This window comes from Lathyrus oleraceus, chromosome 7, assembly GCF_024323335.1.
Source record: "Lathyrus oleraceus cultivar Zhongwan6 chromosome 7, CAAS_Psat_ZW6_1.0, whole genome shotgun sequence".
In the NCBI taxonomy this organism is placed as follows: domain Eukaryota; kingdom Viridiplantae; phylum Streptophyta; class Magnoliopsida; order Fabales; family Fabaceae; genus Lathyrus; species Lathyrus oleraceus.
This window is the reverse complement of record NC_066585.1, coordinates 9,446,198-9,465,907: the sequence shown is the minus strand read 5'-3', so window position 1 is coordinate 9,465,907 and position 19,710 is coordinate 9,446,198. Positions and strand designations below refer to the sequence as shown.

General features: G+C 38.3%; 1 protein-coding gene and 2 long non-coding RNA genes across 4 annotated transcripts; 1 reads left to right on the top strand and 2 right to left on the bottom strand.

Annotated features, from left to right (window-relative positions):
* Nucleotides 1-957: 957 nt before the first annotated feature.
* Nucleotides 958-1,508, bottom strand: LOC127107250 (uncharacterized). Its single transcript, XR_007795660.1, has 2 exons — nt 1,365-1,508; nt 958-1,269 (listed from the first exon to the last, which is right to left on the bottom strand). It is a non-coding gene; the product is annotated as an uncharacterized LOC127107250 (long non-coding RNA).
* Nucleotides 1,260-4,348, top strand: LOC127107249 (uncharacterized). Of its 2 annotated transcripts, none has more exons than XR_007795659.1 (7): nt 1,260-1,847; nt 2,050-2,235; nt 2,401-2,592; nt 2,686-2,766; nt 3,060-3,786; nt 3,892-4,011; nt 4,111-4,348. It is a non-coding gene; the product is annotated as an uncharacterized LOC127107249 (long non-coding RNA). The 2 variants fall into 2 exon arrangements; XR_007795658.1 differs by having other exon boundaries at nt 3,887-4,011.
* A 4,602-nt stretch (nt 4,349-8,950) lies between these two features.
* LOC127101711 (uncharacterized) lies at nt 8,951-10,549 on the bottom strand. The gene is made up of 2 exons (XM_051039162.1): nt 10,112-10,549; nt 8,951-9,961 (listed from the first exon to the last, which is right to left on the bottom strand). The coding sequence occupies exons 1-2, from the start codon at nt 10,547-10,549 to the stop codon at nt 8,951-8,953; spliced, it is 1,449 nt and encodes a 482-aa protein (XP_050895119.1).
* Nucleotides 10,550-19,710: the final 9,161 nt, after the last annotated feature.

The following is a 19,710-nucleotide window of genomic DNA, read 5'->3' as shown; positions in this document are numbered from 1 at the left end:
TTTTCGTTCGAATTTTTATCGAAAGTTTGTTTGTGGATGTTGAATATGCACGATAGTGAGGCGTATGCCTCCTACTTGCTTATTTAAGGAATAATAAGGCGTACGCCACTTATTCCTTTATCCAAGTTTATTTAGCGTGTTTTAGTCGGAAGTCGATAATTTGAGCAATATGGCGAACGCCAATTATTCAAATAATCGAGAGATGGTGAGGAGAACGCCTCCCATCTTTTGTCATCCAAAGTTTGATTTATGAAAAGAAATGTTCTTAGATATTGTATTTGATTTGCGAAAATAATTTGAATTTTGGTAGGTTTGGATCGATAATTTGAGCAATGTGGCGTACGCTAATTATTTAAATAATCAAGGAATGGTGAGGCGAACGTCTCCCATTCTCAATTGAAGTTTAAGTTAAAGTTTATTTTGTGAAATTGGATTTGATCTAAAATGTGATTTGAAATTGTATGATTAAGGTTTTAATTTGATGACGAAGATTCGAGCAATGTGGCGTACGCCAATTATTCGAATAATCGAAAGATGGTGAGGCGTACGCCTCCTATCCTTTTATTATCGGAAACTAAATGGTTGTAGGATTCGTATTAATTTGAAAGAAATAGTTTTATTATTGTGGTTGAAGTTTTAATTAGACGATGAGAATTCGATCAATATGGCGTACACCAATTATTCGAATAATCGAAAGATAGTGAGGCGAGCGCCTCCTACCCTCTTTTCCATCTAAGATTTAATTTAAAGTGTCGTAACGAGTACATTAAAATGATTTGGATTAGAATTCGTGAGCATTAGTCAGGAAAACGGTTTGGTCAAATTTAATCAGTTAATTGAAACAAGAAGTGGAATGGTTCAATTAGTTAAATTAATTAAAAAGTCAATGAACAAAATTAATTTATTAAATTGAAAGAAGAATAATCACCCCAATCACAAATTAGATTAACAAATTAATCAACTTAACCATGTTTTAATTAATAAAAGAATATATAACATATAAAAAAAATTATTGAAACAGAGTGGGCTCAAAAGCATAAAGCCCACTAGATCCCAATGAGCAAAGGGGTTGGAGCAGTAAACTCGTGGTGATATGAGGAAAAATTCGGGTCAGGCCCATGTATGGCCCAATCCTAATCGATTCCATGCCCTAATATTAAGACAAAAATAAATACAATTGTGACATAGGTAGCCGCTCCTTTTCGTCATGATAACCTCCAAACCTTTTCCCCAAAACACTCTGACTAATCCTATAGCAATAAATGCTATCTGCATAACATCTAATTATTTGAAATGGCACCGAGAATTAACAACATATTAAAAGTAATGAATACATGTTAAACCCAATACAGTAAATGACTTACCGGATTTTGACCAAGCCTTTATCCCTTTTACTCTAACGAACTCTCCTTTCCAAAACCAGATTAAAATACCCTAAAAGCCTTAATAATATCCTAAACACTTTTGAATGTTCTTGGGCGATTTTTCCTAAAATTCAACAAACCAACATGACTTCTAAAATCTCAAACATCAATCCTACCCTAAATCGAATCCCAGATGTAATTCTAATGTTAAATGAACAACAATTGGAATAGATCAGAACTGCACGGCGATGAAAAACAAACTTTTCGCAGTTCAAACATAAATTCTAGATGTGCGTCTCAAACCCTCTTAAACTTGGAATCGACCTTCATATACTTCTCTCCAAAGATGATCAATTACACAACAAATCGGAAGGAAAATAAAGCAACGGGTATCACTACAAATCAAAATGAAATCAAACGCCCAAAGAGTTATGAGTTTACACAAAGACAGAATTTAAACCAACCGGATCCGCAGTGAATAAGGTATGCCTTATCGTTTCCCCTTGCTCTGCTTTCTTCTTGTCCTAATATCTGCTTCTTCTTCTTGTGCGATTTTATTTCGTTTTGTCGGGGTTGCTATCAAGGTAGTGGTTTTTAGCTCAAACTTGTTGAGATTCAGTGTGAAATCTCAACAAGCTTAGAAATTTTAGAGCTCTAATAAGTGTTTTGGATTTTTTTTCTGCAGAGTAACGACGCTCTAGGAAGGATTCCCTGCTTCAGTCATCAAATGGTTCTTATATAGAATTCTTGTACGAGGTTCATCCGTCCTTATCCTTCATGAGCTGGCAAATCTTGGATAGGATCAATCCGTTAAAGGGAATTTTCGCTGGATTTCGTGGTCCTCCCTTTTGACGTGGTCCCCAAAATGAAGGTATTAAGGTTTAAGCTTTGTCTGTAGCGAAATCTCTCAAACACGTTGTTTATTTTGAGTTTCTTATTCACTGCCGTGAAAGATCTACATGTCACGGTAAGAACTTTGCTTTTACTGTCATGTAATTCTTGAATTTTTCGCATGTTTTTTCATTTGTATGCTCAGAGTATGGCGCGCTTAAGTTGTAAGCTTGGATTGGCAAGTGACTTATGGGGTTTAGAATGAATGAGAATGGTCATGGAGAAATATCCGCATGGATTCAACCTTAAGCACACCGTAATTAAATGTCATGCAACAATCGTCCTTGAGGCTTACTCTGGATCCAACCTTAAACAGGGGTTTTGGGACTTATTTAAGGTAACTTGCATATTCATGTTTTTTTTGTTTGGTATCGTGTTTTTGGGATAAACAACTCAAGTTATGTTGATTTCTCCACTTCTGTTGTAACAGGTACGTCATGAGTGAAAGGTGGGATCCTGAGCAACATTTCTATGTGTAGGCTGCAGGTCTTGTGCTGCAATCTTGTGGCAGGTATTTATTTATAGACCAAGTTTTCTAAATCATGGTATGTTTAGCTTAAACTTTATTACGAAAGCTTGCGACACTCGTTATGTCTTGGCCCTTACGTAGGCCTCACCTTCTTCCTATGTGATTACGAGTCACGGTTCTCATGGTTTTGTGAGTTGATTGCAGGTGAAGGTCATGGCTATTCATCACTTTTTGCTTATGGTTTTAGTTGCAGCTTCATGTTGTTTTGTCTTTGTTTGCGTGTGTGTGTGTTGGGGTACTGATGTTCTGAATTTCCTGCTTTGCTTGTTTTGCAGGTGCAGTTTTGGTTTGTTTTGGATGTTTCAAGTGAAAAATTACCTAACTGATGAAGAATGCAACAATGATCGCGACTTGCTTGAATTCAGATCTAACCGTGAAAGTTGGTATGCCTGTTAGTGAGTTATGTTGTTGTGGCAACTGTTACGCATGGGGATGTTGATCTTACTGTCAACTGTGTTTCAAGTGATATGGTAATCTTGTCCTGAATGGTTTCCTTTTGTTTGGCTTGCCTCAACTAGTTCTTTCTAACTGAAAATTTGATGTTGGAAGACTCGGTAGCACTCATTTTGGTTGCTTTAGATGTCATGGTAGCCAGAGATTTTTTTAATGTCTCCAATCATCTCATCAACTGTTAGGAATCCCCACTCTTTCATTGGCTTCACCATTGTGACAGAGTCTTCCATATCTTCTATGGGCGAACATGTTTCGTGAGAACTTCTCAATAACTTTCTTCTTAAGCTTAATGACATTGGGAGCTGCATTGAGTATGCTGTTTGGATGAAGAACAGACCAGCAGATGGTTCATCCGTCACGTATTTAATCATGTCTCCCGAACATTCACTTATCTCCACAAACCCATCAATAAGGGAGGATCCAAGCATCTTCCCGACTCAAAGACAGAGTATTGTTCATCACTTGCAAATGTGTGGGCTAAGAAGTTTATGAGGAGTTGTTACATGTAACAGATCATTAAACTTTATCCTGCATTAACAACTTCCTATGGTAAGATCATATCCTTTACATGTTACAATTCGTTCTTTGGCTTTCAACACCTTAACATTTTTAAGGAGCACATTCTCATTGTTGTTATGTTGCTAAATAGCGAAGCTTCCGACGTCTGCCATATTATTAGGAGATTCCTTGCCTGCTCCTGTTTTGTTGATCATGTTGTTGTAATTTTGTAAGTGCAATATGGTCTTGGACTTATAGTTGGAGATGTGAATATGTGTAAGCTTGGTTAAAACTTGATTTAATTTGAATTTGGTTAAATGTTTTTCGTCAAATTGCATTGCTGTCATGGTTGATCGGGTTGATTTGTTTCTGCAGAATCTTGCTTGTTGCCGGCTGAACCTTGCTACAATTTTCCGTTGTCGTGACGACATGTTGTTGTTGTTTTACCGTTCTGCAGCTTGTGACAGTCTTTCTTCTTTTTAAATCGCATTCCTTTGCTTTATCCCTTTTGGTCATGTAAAGTTATTATTGCTGACATTGTAAAATGCACAATAGTTGGATTTGTAATAACTTTTAATTTATTGGAATAAACTGGCTGAGGTAAATGAGTTGATATTGGTTTGTGGCTTATAGCTTTTCTTATGTAAAATGGAAACTTATGGAATGGTCCTATGAAAACCATGTTGCCAATCCATTCCAATTCTCACATTCAATGCTTTGATCCATCACTCTGTTTAATCCATTTCCTGCATCTCAATACCAAGCATTCAATAACATTAACATTCACCTTCATCGACATAAATAATTGACATTTCAAAACAGTTCCTAAGCATGTCAGTTGATGTACTGTTTAATTCTTTTCAAACAAGCCAATGCATATAAGCAAGCATGGAATTAGTTTCTGCACAACCGGACCATAGCAAGTCTGATGCACCATACAACATTGCCTCATATACGTCCAACAAGCATTGCCTTGCATATGTTCGATTGAGCCCAGCCCTTGCAAGTCATCGAGTGAACTGACATCCATAAGCATCCCGCACCAGCAAGGCGAGATCTGTTACAAGCCTACCGAACCTAAGCCAAAACGAGCATAACAACATCCATGAAAACCCAATCCATTTCACCATAACAACCATGACCTTACATTCACTCTTCATTTTTTTGTCTTCTTCACGCCTAAAACTCGACCCTGATGAAACCTCTTCATTCACGACCCAAAAATGATGATTATAAATGACAACCCATGAATTAAAATATGGCCGGACAAAATTCGGGTATGACAGCTGCCCCTATTTAATTACCTTGAACCAGAAAGTAAGAATGACAGCAGTCTTTGTACATTCGTGGTGGAAGATAATTAAATACGAAAAAGACTCAAATTTTGTCCTTTGAAATGAAAGGAAGAAATGCAGAAAGATAATGCAATGAGAAATACAATAAGAAATATTTTTAGAAGGTAAAATGAAATGATCAAGACTCTCTGGGAATCGTCAGAACAATATCTTGGATGTCATAATCGAGATTTTCCAAAAATGGAATGATACCTCAACTGTACCTAAGACTTTCTGAGCATTAGCAGGACATTATCTTGATTTGAGCGCATGAGATTCTCTGAGGATCAACGAAGTAGTATCTCTAACCATTGGATGAGACTCTTCATATTGATGAAGCAGCATCTCAAATAGAGAAATGAGATTCTTCAGATAAATGACATAGTATCTCAAACAGATAAATTGGGGGAAATATTTCAGAAAAGACTCCATTTGGAGGAGATTTACTAGAAATGCTCTACAGGGGAAAAGCTCATAAGATACTTTTTAGGGTAACCTCTGCTTGGGGAGCAATGATAGCAAAGAAAATGCTGGTAATATCATTATTAATCATAAAGTTGAAAAAAATGGCTTACTGGAAAATGATTCAACGAGCACATGCAGGGTAATAACTTTATTTGGAAACGAGGAATGTCTAAGATATACATGAATGACCTTGGATCCTGATATTTTGGTGTGATTTTTGTATGATATCCCATCTTGGGTGGGAATACCATGCATGGGATGATGCATGAGATGCATGCAAGTATGCAATTGCTGGGGATATTTAGGATGTGCATGTAGAAATGCGAATGATTTTTTTAATCTTATGCATAAGTATGTTGATGATTGATGGGATTATGTCTGATGAATCTTCCTGTTTGGCAGGAAAATTACACATGAAATGATGTATGTGATGCATGTGGGAATGCAACTGGGTACTGGATACTTTTGTAGGGTTTTATTTTTCAATGAGATTATTGGGGAATATTATCATCAAAGAGTTGTTGAAAAGGTAATTGTCATCATCAAAGGGTTGACGGAAAGAAGTAAAGGATGGCATCACCAAAGGGTTGGTGGAAAAGGAATTATATATGTAATATCATCATCAAAAGGTTGACGGAAAGAAGTAAATGATGACATCACCAAAGGGTTGGTGGAAAAGGAATTATATATGGAATATCATCGTCAAAGGGTTGACGGAAAGAAACTTCATTATGGAGTGGCATCATCAAAGGATTGATGGAAAGATAATTGTCATCGTCAAAGGGTTGACGGCAAAGAAACTTCACTATGGAGTGGCATCATCAAAGGGTTGATGGAAAGAAACTTCACTAGGGAGTGGCATCATCAAAGGGTTGATGGACAATAATTTTGTCATCGTCAAAGGGTTGACGGAAGTGATTAAAGGATGTCATCACCAAAGGGTTGGTGGAAAAAGGAGTTATATATGTAAATGTCATCGTCAAAGGGTTGACGGAAGGAAACTTCACTATGGAGTGGCATCACCAAAGGGTTGGTGGAAAAGTATTATCATCATCAGAGGGCTAATGGAAAAGAGACTTCACTATGGATTGGCATCACCAAAGGGTTGGTGGAAAGGATGATCATCATCAGAGGGTTGATGGAAAAGAAAGACCAGGTTATGTCCATCAAAGGGTTAATGGGAAAGAATTATGATGTTGTGTATGCATATGATGCATGTTAATGAAAATTTCTTATTCTTGTGAGAGAGAGATCTTTGATATGCAACTTCCTCATTTGGAAGAAAAGTCATGTGTTTATTGTATGCAGTGCATGTGGTAATGCAAGATGAATATTGGTTTTTTTTTTGGATTAATCTCCCTTTTTTGAAGGTGAGATTTTCTGGGTACCAATGTTGATTGGATTTGAGTTTATGAAGATGCCAGCAGAGTGGACTTTTATTTTTAGTAGTTGCCAATATGGATTGGACTCTTTTTTTTATGATTGCCAATACGAATTGGACTTTGGTTTTTGAAAGGTTTTGACTTCCCGACACTCGATCTTTTGACGATGTGATTATTGAATGATAGATATGGATGCTCTTGGTGCCCCAAGTTTGATCCTTTGTTGATAGATTTCGTGTTTGTTCTTTGATAGAACCTTAACTTCTTTGCCTGATATGCCTTGTAGATGATTTAATGAGCATAGCGACATAATCAATGCATGCTGATTGTGATCTTGCTCTGCCTCAAGGCTCTTTGCAACTTGTCTTCCACAGCCTGCATGGTCTTTGAAGGAATTCTCTTTTGAAAGGAAACCTTGTGAATGATTATACCATGGCCTGAACCAAATTTGCCCCAGTGTATGGGTCTTTCAGTAGTTTGCCCAGGTTGAGCTTTTGAATGGCTTGTCCCAGATGGACTGAATATTTTGAAATTATTTGCCTCTTTGATCAACTGATGCTTGGAGTTTGTCTTTTGAATGACCAATTCATAGTCATTGGATACCATGCCCCTAATCCATAGGGTTAGGAAGTAGTCTTGATTTGGGTCAGCATTGACGACCGATCAAGTTCTTCTTTGATTTCTTCTTGTTGGAATTTTCTTGATGTTAAGTACCAACTTGCAGTTAAAATTGTTTATTTAATCAATGGTAATTTTGATGCGATATTCATGCAGGTTTGAAAAATCATTTATTGAGGTGATGTGATAGTGTGTGACGAATGAACCATTAGTTCAAACACATTGCTGATTTAGCTAGTGTGTGAAAGATACAACGAGACTATGATGCCAATACAAGTGATTAGCAGTTATTCAGGAGTCAGTTTACGCAACCTTGCTGTAGTATGATTTCAGAATAAACCCTACTTCAATTAGGTCTTTTAGGGGTTGTAACGCGGCTTGGTTCATGGTTATTGAAACAAAGGATGTAAGGCTCAAATTTTGTTTTAACCCACCCCTTCTTCATGATGATCTCCAACCCTACGCTCAGTTAGTTCAACATACACATTTGTCTTTTTGAAGGTGTAAGGATAAAGATGGTGATCCAAGGTCTCCTGAAATGGCAGCCACCTTATTTCGCTTTTCATGAATGTTGGCGACCCTTTGATTCTTGACATGGTGGTCACTGAATCTTGTTTTATTTTGTTGATGTTTTTCATGACCTCTTTTGATTTTTGCTTTGATCCCTAACTTTTGCCTGAACCGCTTTTTGAAGCTTTTTAGTCCACCGGGATTGCCCTAATTTTGGCCTAAGTCTCCTTTTTGGGTGTTCGACTTAGCGGCCTCTTTCTTTGATTTTTTTGGAAGATTATGACTGCCAAGTCATTGGTCATTGAAGAACAACCGACATAACTTTGGTATTTTTCAAGGTTACTTCGACAGTTCAAGATGTGTGCGAAGAATGGCATGTGGTTGATCCTTATACGGGATGTCTCATCTTGTAATTTGAATGCATAGTCAAATTAACTGAACACTACCTTGCCCCAGGTTAAATGTAAGGGTTTGTAAATTCAAAAGAAATTCCTACGTCTAGGCTCGAAGTGGTTGACTAGGGATTAACTCCTTATCTCTCCAGTGTTTGGGGAATTTGAAACAATGCCTGTACATTATCAGCAAAGTTTTATCCGAAAGCATACAATCAGCAATTATGGGTATTTCGTTTTCGTCATTCTCCCTTCAATCTTTGCTAAAACAACAGTTTGATAAGTGAATGGGAGAAATATTTTTTTTTATATCAATGGAAAAGATGAGTGAATACGAAAGGATTCGTTCAAAACATGCATAATTATTTCATTAATAGTACCATTAAAGGAAATCAACAATACTTGAAAGCAGATAAGTACTTAACATGCAAAGAAAAATACAAATGAAATGTGAGGAATAGCCAAATGGTTGCCAGTGCAGAGGAATCTCTCTCGTGCCTGGTTCACTGCTGGGCTAGCCTTCTTCAGAGTAGTGGTATTTCTCCTCATCGAGACTAGTACGATAATCATCTTCAGACCTATTCTCGGAAATATCCTCCACCGTTTGGACCGATGGACCCGCACAGCTAGGCGACGCAGTATTACTGATTTGCAAGCTTCGAGGCGCAAATGAGAACATCTTGGAATCAAGCAGGGTTTGTACTTTACTCTTAAGCACTTTGCAACCTTCAGTTGAATGCCCTTGTGCCCCAACATGGAAGTCACATCGAGCATTGGCGTCAAAGCCTGGTGGATATGGAGGACTTACTGGTTTTAGCTCCTTTGGCACTATCATTCCCCTCTTAATCAAATATGGAAGTACTTGATTGTATGGCATTGGAAGCGGATCAATATGTCTCTCTGGCTTCCTTGGCCATTGTTGAGCATGTTGGTGCTGCTGATGTGAAGTGTTATGTCGTTTGTATGGCTGCTGAGGTGGAATCCATCGTTGATATTGAGGAGGTCCTTGAGTTGTAGGATACTGACCATGTGGAGAGAATGTTGTCTGGTGTGAAGCTTGTGGAGCTTCCCAGACTGCGTTAATTTCAGCCTCTTCTTCCTTTTGGGAACTAGGAATAGATTCACTCTCCATGCTCTGGCTATTTGAGGTGCATTGGATTTTTCCACTTTTGAGGCCATTCTCGATGCATTCTCCAATTGACACCAAGTGAGCGAAGTCTGACGCTGCACTGCTAATCATCCTTTCGAAGTAAGGACTTTGCAAGGTATCTCTAAATGAGTCCATTAATTCTTTCTCTGAGAGTGGTAGTTCAATGCGATCCGCTAACTCTCTCCATCTTTGGGCATACCCTCTAAAGGATTCGTTGTTTTTCTGAGATAAGGCCCTCAGCTGCATGCGATCGGGAGCCATGTCCAAATTGTATTTATACTGCTTCAAAAAGGCGTTTGCTAGGTCTAGCCATGACTGAATATGATTCCTTTCTAACTTCATGTACAAACTCAATAATGCCCCAGCCAAACTGTCCTGAAAACAGTGAATCATTAGCTTATCATTGTGGGCATGAGAGGTCATTTTTCGACAAAACATCACCAAATGGTGCTTTGGACAACTATCCCCTTTGTACTTCTCAAATTATGGTACTTTGAATTTTGGGGGTATAACTAGGCCAAGTACCAAACACATGTCTAAGGCATTCAGTTCAACAGTATCTTGTCCCTCTATGGCCTTGAGTCTTTTCTCTAGCACATGGCATCTTTCAGCAATCTCATCATCTTGTGGTCGTTCAATATTAACCACCAGGCTTGTCCCATTATAATCTGGCTCAGAGAATGCAAAACCGTGATACTCAATAGCATCATGATATGAGGAACCCCCATCTCGAACAATATGGCGTTCTTGTACAACAGAGTTATCAACTGGGGTTTGCACAGGCTGAGGTTGGATAGGATCATTTACTGGAGCTAGAATAACATTTTCGATAACTGCAGTTTGCTGAATGTTGTCCTCCCTCTTTTCTAAAGCTATCATAGCCTCCACAAGTTGGTCTATCTGGTTTTTCATCGAGTCCATATCTCCTCTCAATGCAATATGGTTTTGCTCCAACGGATCCATAATCTTTTCAGAGCTACTTCAAGTCTGATACGAATGTCGGGAATTCAACTGCGGGTTATAGACAAAGGATGGGATGAGTTTTTTTGTTTATGAAAATGATATGCAATTCATGCTGATGAGATGGGAATGCATGAAATTTTGTAATTATGTATGCAAAGAAAATGTAATTCAGGTATAGTTAGGATCCAGGATAACATGAGTATCATATGGTACACCCTATACGGAGGTTCTATGTTCTCTACCCCACACACAAAGGAGGGCTCCTAAGGTTATTCCTTTCCAAGACAGAACTTAGAGTCATGGAATGTGTTCAACATCCCATTGCAATAATGGGCTAGCCACATCGTGATGAGAGTTATGAATCAATATATTCTAAGTGGGATCCTCGTATTGTTCGAACATGGTGTAGACCCCTTGGTTCAATACTACACAATCGCCAATCATGAAGACGGACTTCGGTTTAAGGCGAGGTTCCTAGAGTCATGGACCATGTTCAACGTTTCCTCGCAATAATGGGCTAGCCATATTATGATGGAAATTCTGAACAGATCTACTCTAGGTGGAGTTCTCGTATTGTCCCAATGAGGTGTACACCCCTCGGTTCAATACTACACAACTCCGGGTTCTAAGTTCTTCTCAAAGCTCGGGTACGGAGCTTATCTCATAACATGTGTCAGAAACCATAGATCACCCAACATAATAGCAGAATAAATCACATAGCATAAATAATACAACAAGATATAAAGAAGTAATAAGGAAGAAAACAATATCTTAACATTCATAGCAATTTGAACTAAATTAGGCCCGACTCTCTCTAGCATGGAGCTTTTCCCCAGCAGAGTCGCCATCTATCGCATCTCGAAAAATACGATTCCTCGCGATGGTCGCGGAAATATTTATGTTCAAACAGAGTCGCCACCGAACTTTATTTATCCCAATGAAGGAATAGGAAAATATCGATAAAACCTTTTAAAAATGGAATAATGGTCGTCGCAACCATATTCGGGTTCGGGAGTCGATTACGCAAGGGGAAGGTATTAGCACCCCTCACGTCCGTTGTACTCAATGGGAACCTTTTAGTCTAATTTGCTATTTGAATGTTAGTTAAATGTTATTTGCTTTCTTCAAGTAATTAGATTTGATAATAGAGATGGATGAAGACCTCAGAAGGGGAAAGGGGAGGTTTTTTATTAGTGTGCTCGCCAAGATCTCGCAATCTCGTGCCTACGTATCCTTATGGTGCAATAAGGAAGTCAGAGCATTCGTAGTTCGGGCTACTACGAATATTTGGTGTGTTTTGATGAACGACTGTGTAGGTCGGCGTTCTAACGGTTAAACGCTGGCTTGTCTACTCTCGGTGGAGGCTCTAGCACTAGTTTGTTGTGCGCATTAGAAAGGATTGACAGTGTTCTTTTTGAAGGAGTTTTGGTCACGCGGGGGTGACAAGTTGATTTGATGTGTTTGGGTGTTTCGGTTTGGTTTCGATCGCGCGGGGGCGAGAAGTTAGGTTTAATGTTTTGAGATGTTTTTTGAAGAACGACGAAAGATTGAGCAATGTGGTGCACACCAATCGTTCAATTCTTTCGAGGAATAGCAAGGCGAACGCCTTCTACTCCTTTTTCGTTCGAATTTTTATCGAAAGTTTGTTTGTGGATGTTGAATATGCACGATAGTGAGGCGTCTGCCTCCTACTTGCTTATTCAAGGAATAATAAGGCGTACGCCACTTATTCCTTTATCCAAGTTTATTTAGCGTGTTTTAGTCGGAAGTCGATAATTTGAGCAATATGGCGAACGCCAATTATTCAAATAATCGAGAGATGGTGAGGCGAACGCCTCCCATCTTTTGTCATCCGAAGTTTGATTTATGAAAAGAAATGTTCTTAGATATTGTATTTGATTTGCGAAAATAATTTGAATTTTGGTAGGTTTGGATCGATAATTTGAGCAATGTGGCGTATGCCAATTATTCAAATAATCAAGGAATTGTGAGGCGAACGTCTCCCATTCTCAATTGAAGTTTAAGTTAAAGTTTATTTTGTGAAATTGGATTTGATCTAAAATGTGATTTGAAATTGTATGATTAAGGTTTTAATTTGATGACGAAGATTCGAGCAATGTGGCGTACGCCAATTATTCGAATAATCGAAAGATAGTGAGGCGTACGCCTCCTATCCTTTTATTATGGGAAACTAAATGGTTGTAGAATTTGTATTAATTTGAAAGAAATTTTTTTATTATTGTGGTTGAAGTTTTAATTAGACGACGAGAATTCGATCAATATGGCGTGCGCCAATTATTTGAATAATCGAAAGATAGTGAGGCGAGCGCCTCCTACCCTCTTTTCCATCTAAGATTTAATTTAAAGTGTCGTAACAAGTACATGAAAATGATTTGGATTTGAATTCATGAGCATTAGTCAGGAAAACGGTTTGATCAAATTTAATCAGTTAATTGACACAAGAAGTGGAATGGTTCAATTAGTTAAATTAATTAAAAAGTCAATGAACAAAATTAATTGATTAAATTGAAAGAAGAATAATCACCCCAATCACAAATTAGATTAACAAATTAATCAACTTAACCATGTTTTAATTAATAAAAGAATATATAACATATATAAAAAATTATTGAAACAGAGTGGGCTCAAAAGCATAAAGCCCACTAGATCCCAATGAGCACAGGGGTTGGAGCAGTAAACTCGTGGTGATATGAGGAAAAATTCGGGTCAGGCCCATGTATGGCCCAATCCTAATCGATTCCATGCCCTAGTATTAAGACAAAAATAAATACAATTGTGACATAGGTAGCCGCTCCTTTTCGTCATGATAACCTCCAAACCTTTTCCCCAAAACACTCTGACTAATCCTATAGCAATAAATGCTATCTGCGTAACTTCTAATTATTTGAAACGACACCGAGAATTAACAACATATTAAAAGTAATGAATACATGTTAAACCCAATACAGTAAATGACTTACCGGAATTTTGACCAAGCCTTTATCCCTTTTATTCTAACGAACTCTCCTTTCCAAAACTAGATTAAAATACCCTAAAAGCCTTAATAATATCCTAAACACGTTTAAATGTTCTTGGGCGATTTTTCCTAAAATTCAACAAACCAACATGACTTCTAAAATCTCAAACATCAATCCTACCCCAAATCGAATACCAGATGTAATTCTAATGTTAAATGAACAACAATTGGAATAGATCAGAACTGCACGACGATGAAAAACAAACTTTTCGCAGTTCAAACATAAATTCTAGATGTGCGTCTCAAACCCTCTTAAACTCGGAATCGACCTTCGTATAGTTCTCACCAAAGATGATCCATTACACAACAAATCAGAAGGAAAATAAAGCAACGGGTATCACTACAAATCAAAATGAAATCAAACGCCCAAAGAGTTATGAGTTTACACAAAGACAGAATTTAAACCAACCGGATCCGCAGTGAATAAGGTATGCCTTATCGTTTCCCCTTGCTCTGCTTTCTTCTTGTCCTAATATCTGCTTCTTCTTCTTGTGCGATTTTATTTCGTTTTGTCGGGGTTGCTATCAAGGTAGTGGTTTTTAGCTCAAACTTGTTGAGATTCAGTGTGAAATCTCAACAAGCTTAGAAATTTTAGAGCTCTAATAAGTGTTTTGGATTTTTTTTCTGCAGAGTAACGACGCTCTAGGAAGGATTCCCTGCTTCAGTCATCAAATGGTTCTTATATAGAATTCTTGTACGAGGTTCATCCGTCCTTATCCTTCATGAGATGGCAAATCTTGGATAGGATCAATCCGTTAGAGGGAATTTTCGCTGGATTTCGTGGTCCTCCCTTTTGACGTGGTCCCCAAAATGAAGGTATTAAGGTTTAAGCTTTGTCTGTAGCGAAATCTCTCAAACACGTTGTTTATTTTGAGTTTCTTATTCACTGCTGTGAAAGATCTACATGTCACGGTAAGAACTTTGCTTTTACTGTCATGTAATTCTTGAATTTTTCGCAGGTTTTTTCATTTGTATGCTCAGAGTATGGCGCGCTTAAGTTGTAACCTTGGATTGGCAAGTGACTTGTGGGGTTTAGAATGAATGAGAATGGTCCTGGAGAAATATCCGCATGGATTCAACCTTAAGCACACCGTAATTAAATGTCATGCAACAATCGTCCTTGAGGCTTACTCTGGATCCAACCTTAAACAGGGGTTTTGGGACTTATTTAAGGTAACTTGCATATTCATGTTTTTTTGTTTGGTATCGTGTTTCTGGGATAAACAACTCAAGTTATGTTGATTTCTCCACTTCTGTTGTAACAGGTATGTCATGAGTGAAAGGTGGGATCTTGAGCAACATTTCTATGTGTAGGATGCAGGTCTTGTGCTGCAATCTTGTGGCAGGTCTTTATTTATAGACCAGGTTTTCTAAATCATGGTATGTTTAGCTTAAACTTTATTACGGAAGCTTGCGACACTCGTTATGTCTTGGCCCTTACGTAGGCCTCACCTTCTTCCTATGTGATTACGAGTCACGGTTCTCATGGTTTTGTGAGTTGATTGCAGGTGAAGGTCATGGCTATTCGTCACTTTTTGCTTATGGTTTTAGTTGCAGCTTCATGTTGTTTTGTCTTTGTTTGCGTGTGTGTGTTAGGGTACTGATGTTCTCAATTTCCTGCTCTGCTTGTTTTGCAGGTGCAGTTTTTGTTTGTTTTGGATGTTTCAAGTGAAAAATTACCTAACTGATGAAGAATGCAACAATGATCGCGACTTGCTTGAATTCAGATCTAACCGTGAAAGATGGTATGCCTGTTAGTGAGTTATGTTGTTGTGGCAACTGTTACGCATGGGGATGTTGATCTTACTGTCAACTGTGTTTCGAGTGATATGGTAATCTTGTCCTGAATGGTTTCCTTTTGTTTAGCTTGCCTCAAGTTCTTTCTAACTGAAAATTTGATGAAGGCAGACTCGATAGCACTCATTTTGGTTGTGTAGCGGTGTATTCGTCGCTATATGATCTATCGATTAAACCATAAGCAATGTATACAATGAATTTCGAGTCGCCACCGCACTTTTATTTATCCAAAGGACTGGCTAAAAAGCGAACAAAAGCCTAAGAAGTCTTACACGTAGAAAACTAATAAAAAGATCAGAGAGTCTGGGTAAGGGGTAAATTACGCAATGGGAAGGTGTTAGGCACCCACTACGTCCTAGGTACTCCTAGGGAGCCCTTTTCACACTTGTTGTAAAAGATTGTTATTTGTTATGACATAAGTATTGTGCAAACATGATTGGGATGATGAGAAAAGAATGTACAATTTATTTATTGGGTTTGAACGGATGAACCCGCTGCCTACGTACCTTCCATCAAAGGTAAGGATCAAAACGCCGTAGTTCGGCTAAAAGATTTCCAAAAGTTGGTGGATTCAGTTTTAAACACAAGCACTGAGGCTTTTCATTATCAATGGGAGAACACTCGACCAAAAACAACATCCACCATGCGAGGATAGCTTCGACGTACTAGAGGGGTTAACCCTGTTTTCAGTACGGAAGTCTTACTGTCGACTCACTAAGGATAGGCAAGATTTACATCAACCACAATGATAATTGAAACCTATGGCTAATGCATGAAAAGATTAACAATGGACAAAGCCAAAACAATTGAATGAGTGAAGTTAATTGATTGTGATCCTGAAAATGAAGTCAAAGTATGATTAAAATTGATTCAAAAGAAGTGTTATGAAAATGGAGTTTGAAAAAAAAGTCAAGGACTTGAGTCCAGGTTTTTAGTTTGAAAAGCATGAAGATGTTTGCACAATATCTATGTCAGGTTTGAAATCAAAGTGTGAAAAGGTTTAGGACATAATGAGGATGAAAAGATGGGTATGGATTGTAAAACTTCTTAGAAGGTTCACTTCTTGAAATCATATAGAGGATGATTCAAGTGTGTCCTTTGGAATGAGCAATGGATAATAACAAACAAACAAGAAAGAAAGTCAACAAAAGCGGATATCGGATGCCAATCACTGGGCTTATACCAATCTCCTAAAATAAAACTGGATATCAGATGCCACTCAATGGTCTTACACTAATCTCCTCAAACAAAGAAACAAAAGGCGGATACCGGATACCAATAGATGGATTTACACCAGTCTCCTAAAACAGAAATGGATATCAGAGGCCACTCAATGGACTTACACTAATCTCCTCAAACAAAACAAAGATGAAATATGGAAGTCAACTGCCAATCTATCTGGACTTAGGTTAACTCCACATATGCTCATAGGAAAGCCAATGCCACATTACAGGGGCTTACAATTGGATCCTCACATACAAGAACAGAAGCAACACATGATCATAGGAAAGCAAATGCCAACTTACAGGGACTTATAATTGCAACCTCACATACAATCAGAAGCAAAACATGGATGTCAGATGCCAATCTGTCTGGGCTTACTCTAACCTCCACAGTATGGTCCTAGGAATACAAATGCCAACTTGCAGGGACTTACAGTTGTATCCTCACATACAACAAACAAAACAACATGTGATCATAGGAAAGCAAATGCCAACTTGCAGGGACTTACAATTGCATCCTCACACACCATCAAATGCATCAAGCAAAGATAAGATGAGTGGCCAAGGTGATGGTCTTATACTCACTTCCATATCATAGGAGCAATGGCCAATGAATGGTCTTACAATTGTCCTCAATGGGTAAACAGCAATGATAAGTCATAAAGACAAATGAGATGATTATGCATTAATGAGCAATTAATGATGATGATAAATGCATGAAGTATACAAGCAGACATGTGCATATGAAGTAATCAATCAATCAATCAATATCAAACAGCACACTCTATAGCCAAACAAGGAGGCTCACACAAGAGGGTTAGGCACTGAGGCCAACTGGAATAGGGTCAAAGATTGCTCTTAACCTTGCCATTGAGAGGCTAAGGTGAAGCAGATGAAAGGAGATGAGGGGTGTGCCTCATTGCTCTTATCCCTGATCAGGGGGGGCATTTGAATGTTAGAAGGTGTGGGAGTTCAGAAAGTAGGAACTCTCTCCACATTATTGACTCTATAGATCTTGGGTTTTGATCTCAATGCTACAACCATGTAATGGGAGCAAGGAGAAGACTCACTGAATAGTAGGGGATAGGTTGCTTATCCCTTTGATCTACCAATTGCCTTACTTGAAGGACTTTTCCTGCTTGGGACAAAATTAAACACGCACAAGCATTGCCTCTTAAGGAGGACTTCAGACAGTTTGCCCGGCCAAATAACAGGCCGGGTCTCCAGACTACATGAAGAAAGAGGGATTACCTCAAAGCAAATTGCTAAATAGCAAAGCAAAGCAAGTTCAAAGAACTAAGCAACTAATGGTACCTGAAATAGTCAAACAAATCAGTATACAGTTCAACAGTCAAAGCAAAATGAAGTAGTCAAAACAGATAAGCAAATGTGCAAAGCACAAGGCACAAGGCTTATGAGCCAAGCAACCTACAAAACAAAGAGATTAGCACATGATAAACAATCAAGCTCAAACAAATTGGATTGTTCTCTTTGAGGCATTTGTGTTTAACCTGAAACAATGAGCTCAAACATAAGCAACAGGACCACTAGGACAACCCTAGGGTCAAAATGAGATGAGAAAGTCAAAACAGCAACGGATAGTCAACCAAAATCAAGTTTAAACAATCAAGAAGCAAACTCAATTGGTCCCACATTCATATTGTAACACCCTTCTAAATACCCCAAAATATTTAATTAAAATAATAACATATCGATCAGAGTAATTATGCCCCGAAGGGTGTCACACAATCATTTCACAACAATTATCAAAATATCCTGTCATGCTCATTTATTAAATCAAAATAAGACTCTTTCGCATAATTCGCAGCGGGTACAAAACATCGACATTCAAATCATGTACTACATTACATGTAGAGTTGAATCAACAACTAAATGAAAACATAGTCAAACATTCCCTCCCGATGTTACATCTACCAGAGCATGACCCACTAAGGACGACACTAGACTCCATAGCACTAGCTTCTACTCAACTCACTGCTCGTTACCTGAAAAATAGATGTAAGGGTGAGTTCCTCAATCAATATAATAAGCTTTATAGAACAACATGTAATGCTAAGTAAATAACACATCAATTCACCCTAATCAGACTACGCACTCAGCAACGACAATATCCGTTCAAACATCATATTCAACAGTAACATATAGCATATATATAATCTCAACCATACTCAACATCAACAACACAACACACAACACACATATAATACTGGAATACATCCATTCATATTATATGCCATACATTCATTATGAAATGAGACTCCACACATGCGGTACCGACTATTCTTGAACATACAGTTCAAACTCACCGATCAAATCCAGATACGGCTACTAAGCTCACTAGTCCCACTCATTTGAGATCTAATGACTCACTCACCAATTCCTCACCATGGGAATTAGCTACAGCCCCGAAGGCTAGACTATGCACACTAATCATCTAGCATGCAAACATCAACAACAAACCCACCATGGTTCACTCACTAATTCCTCACCATGGGAATTAGCTACAGCCCCAAAGGCTAGAATATGCATGCTAATCACCTAGCAATGCAACAACAACAGCAACAATTCAAGAATAGACATAAGCCCACACTCTAAGCCATAAAACAGTCTATTCACAAATGCATACATAACTGATACATTCACGGCATCATGCATATCATCACACATCATTAATACATTTTATCACGAAAGCATATCACATCATGCCACATAATCAAATACAGTATTAGCACACTCTACTAATACCTATACCACTCAAAACAACGGGAAATGATCCCTGCTACATCATACATCAGCTAAGTACATCACTCAGCCTAAACAACCAAAAAACTGCACAACAACAGCACAGAAAAATTACAATTCTGCCCATACGCGTATTGCCTATGCCCATACGCGTATTGCCCACGCCTGACCAAATCCATACGCGTAATGCCCACGCCCATACGCGTATGCTACGCGTATCACATTCCCATACGCGTACCAACAGAGACCAAAACACGTTCAAAACATCATCTTCCTCATCCATACGCGTATTGCCTAGTGCCATACGCGTACCAGCCATCTCATACGCGTATTGCCTAGTG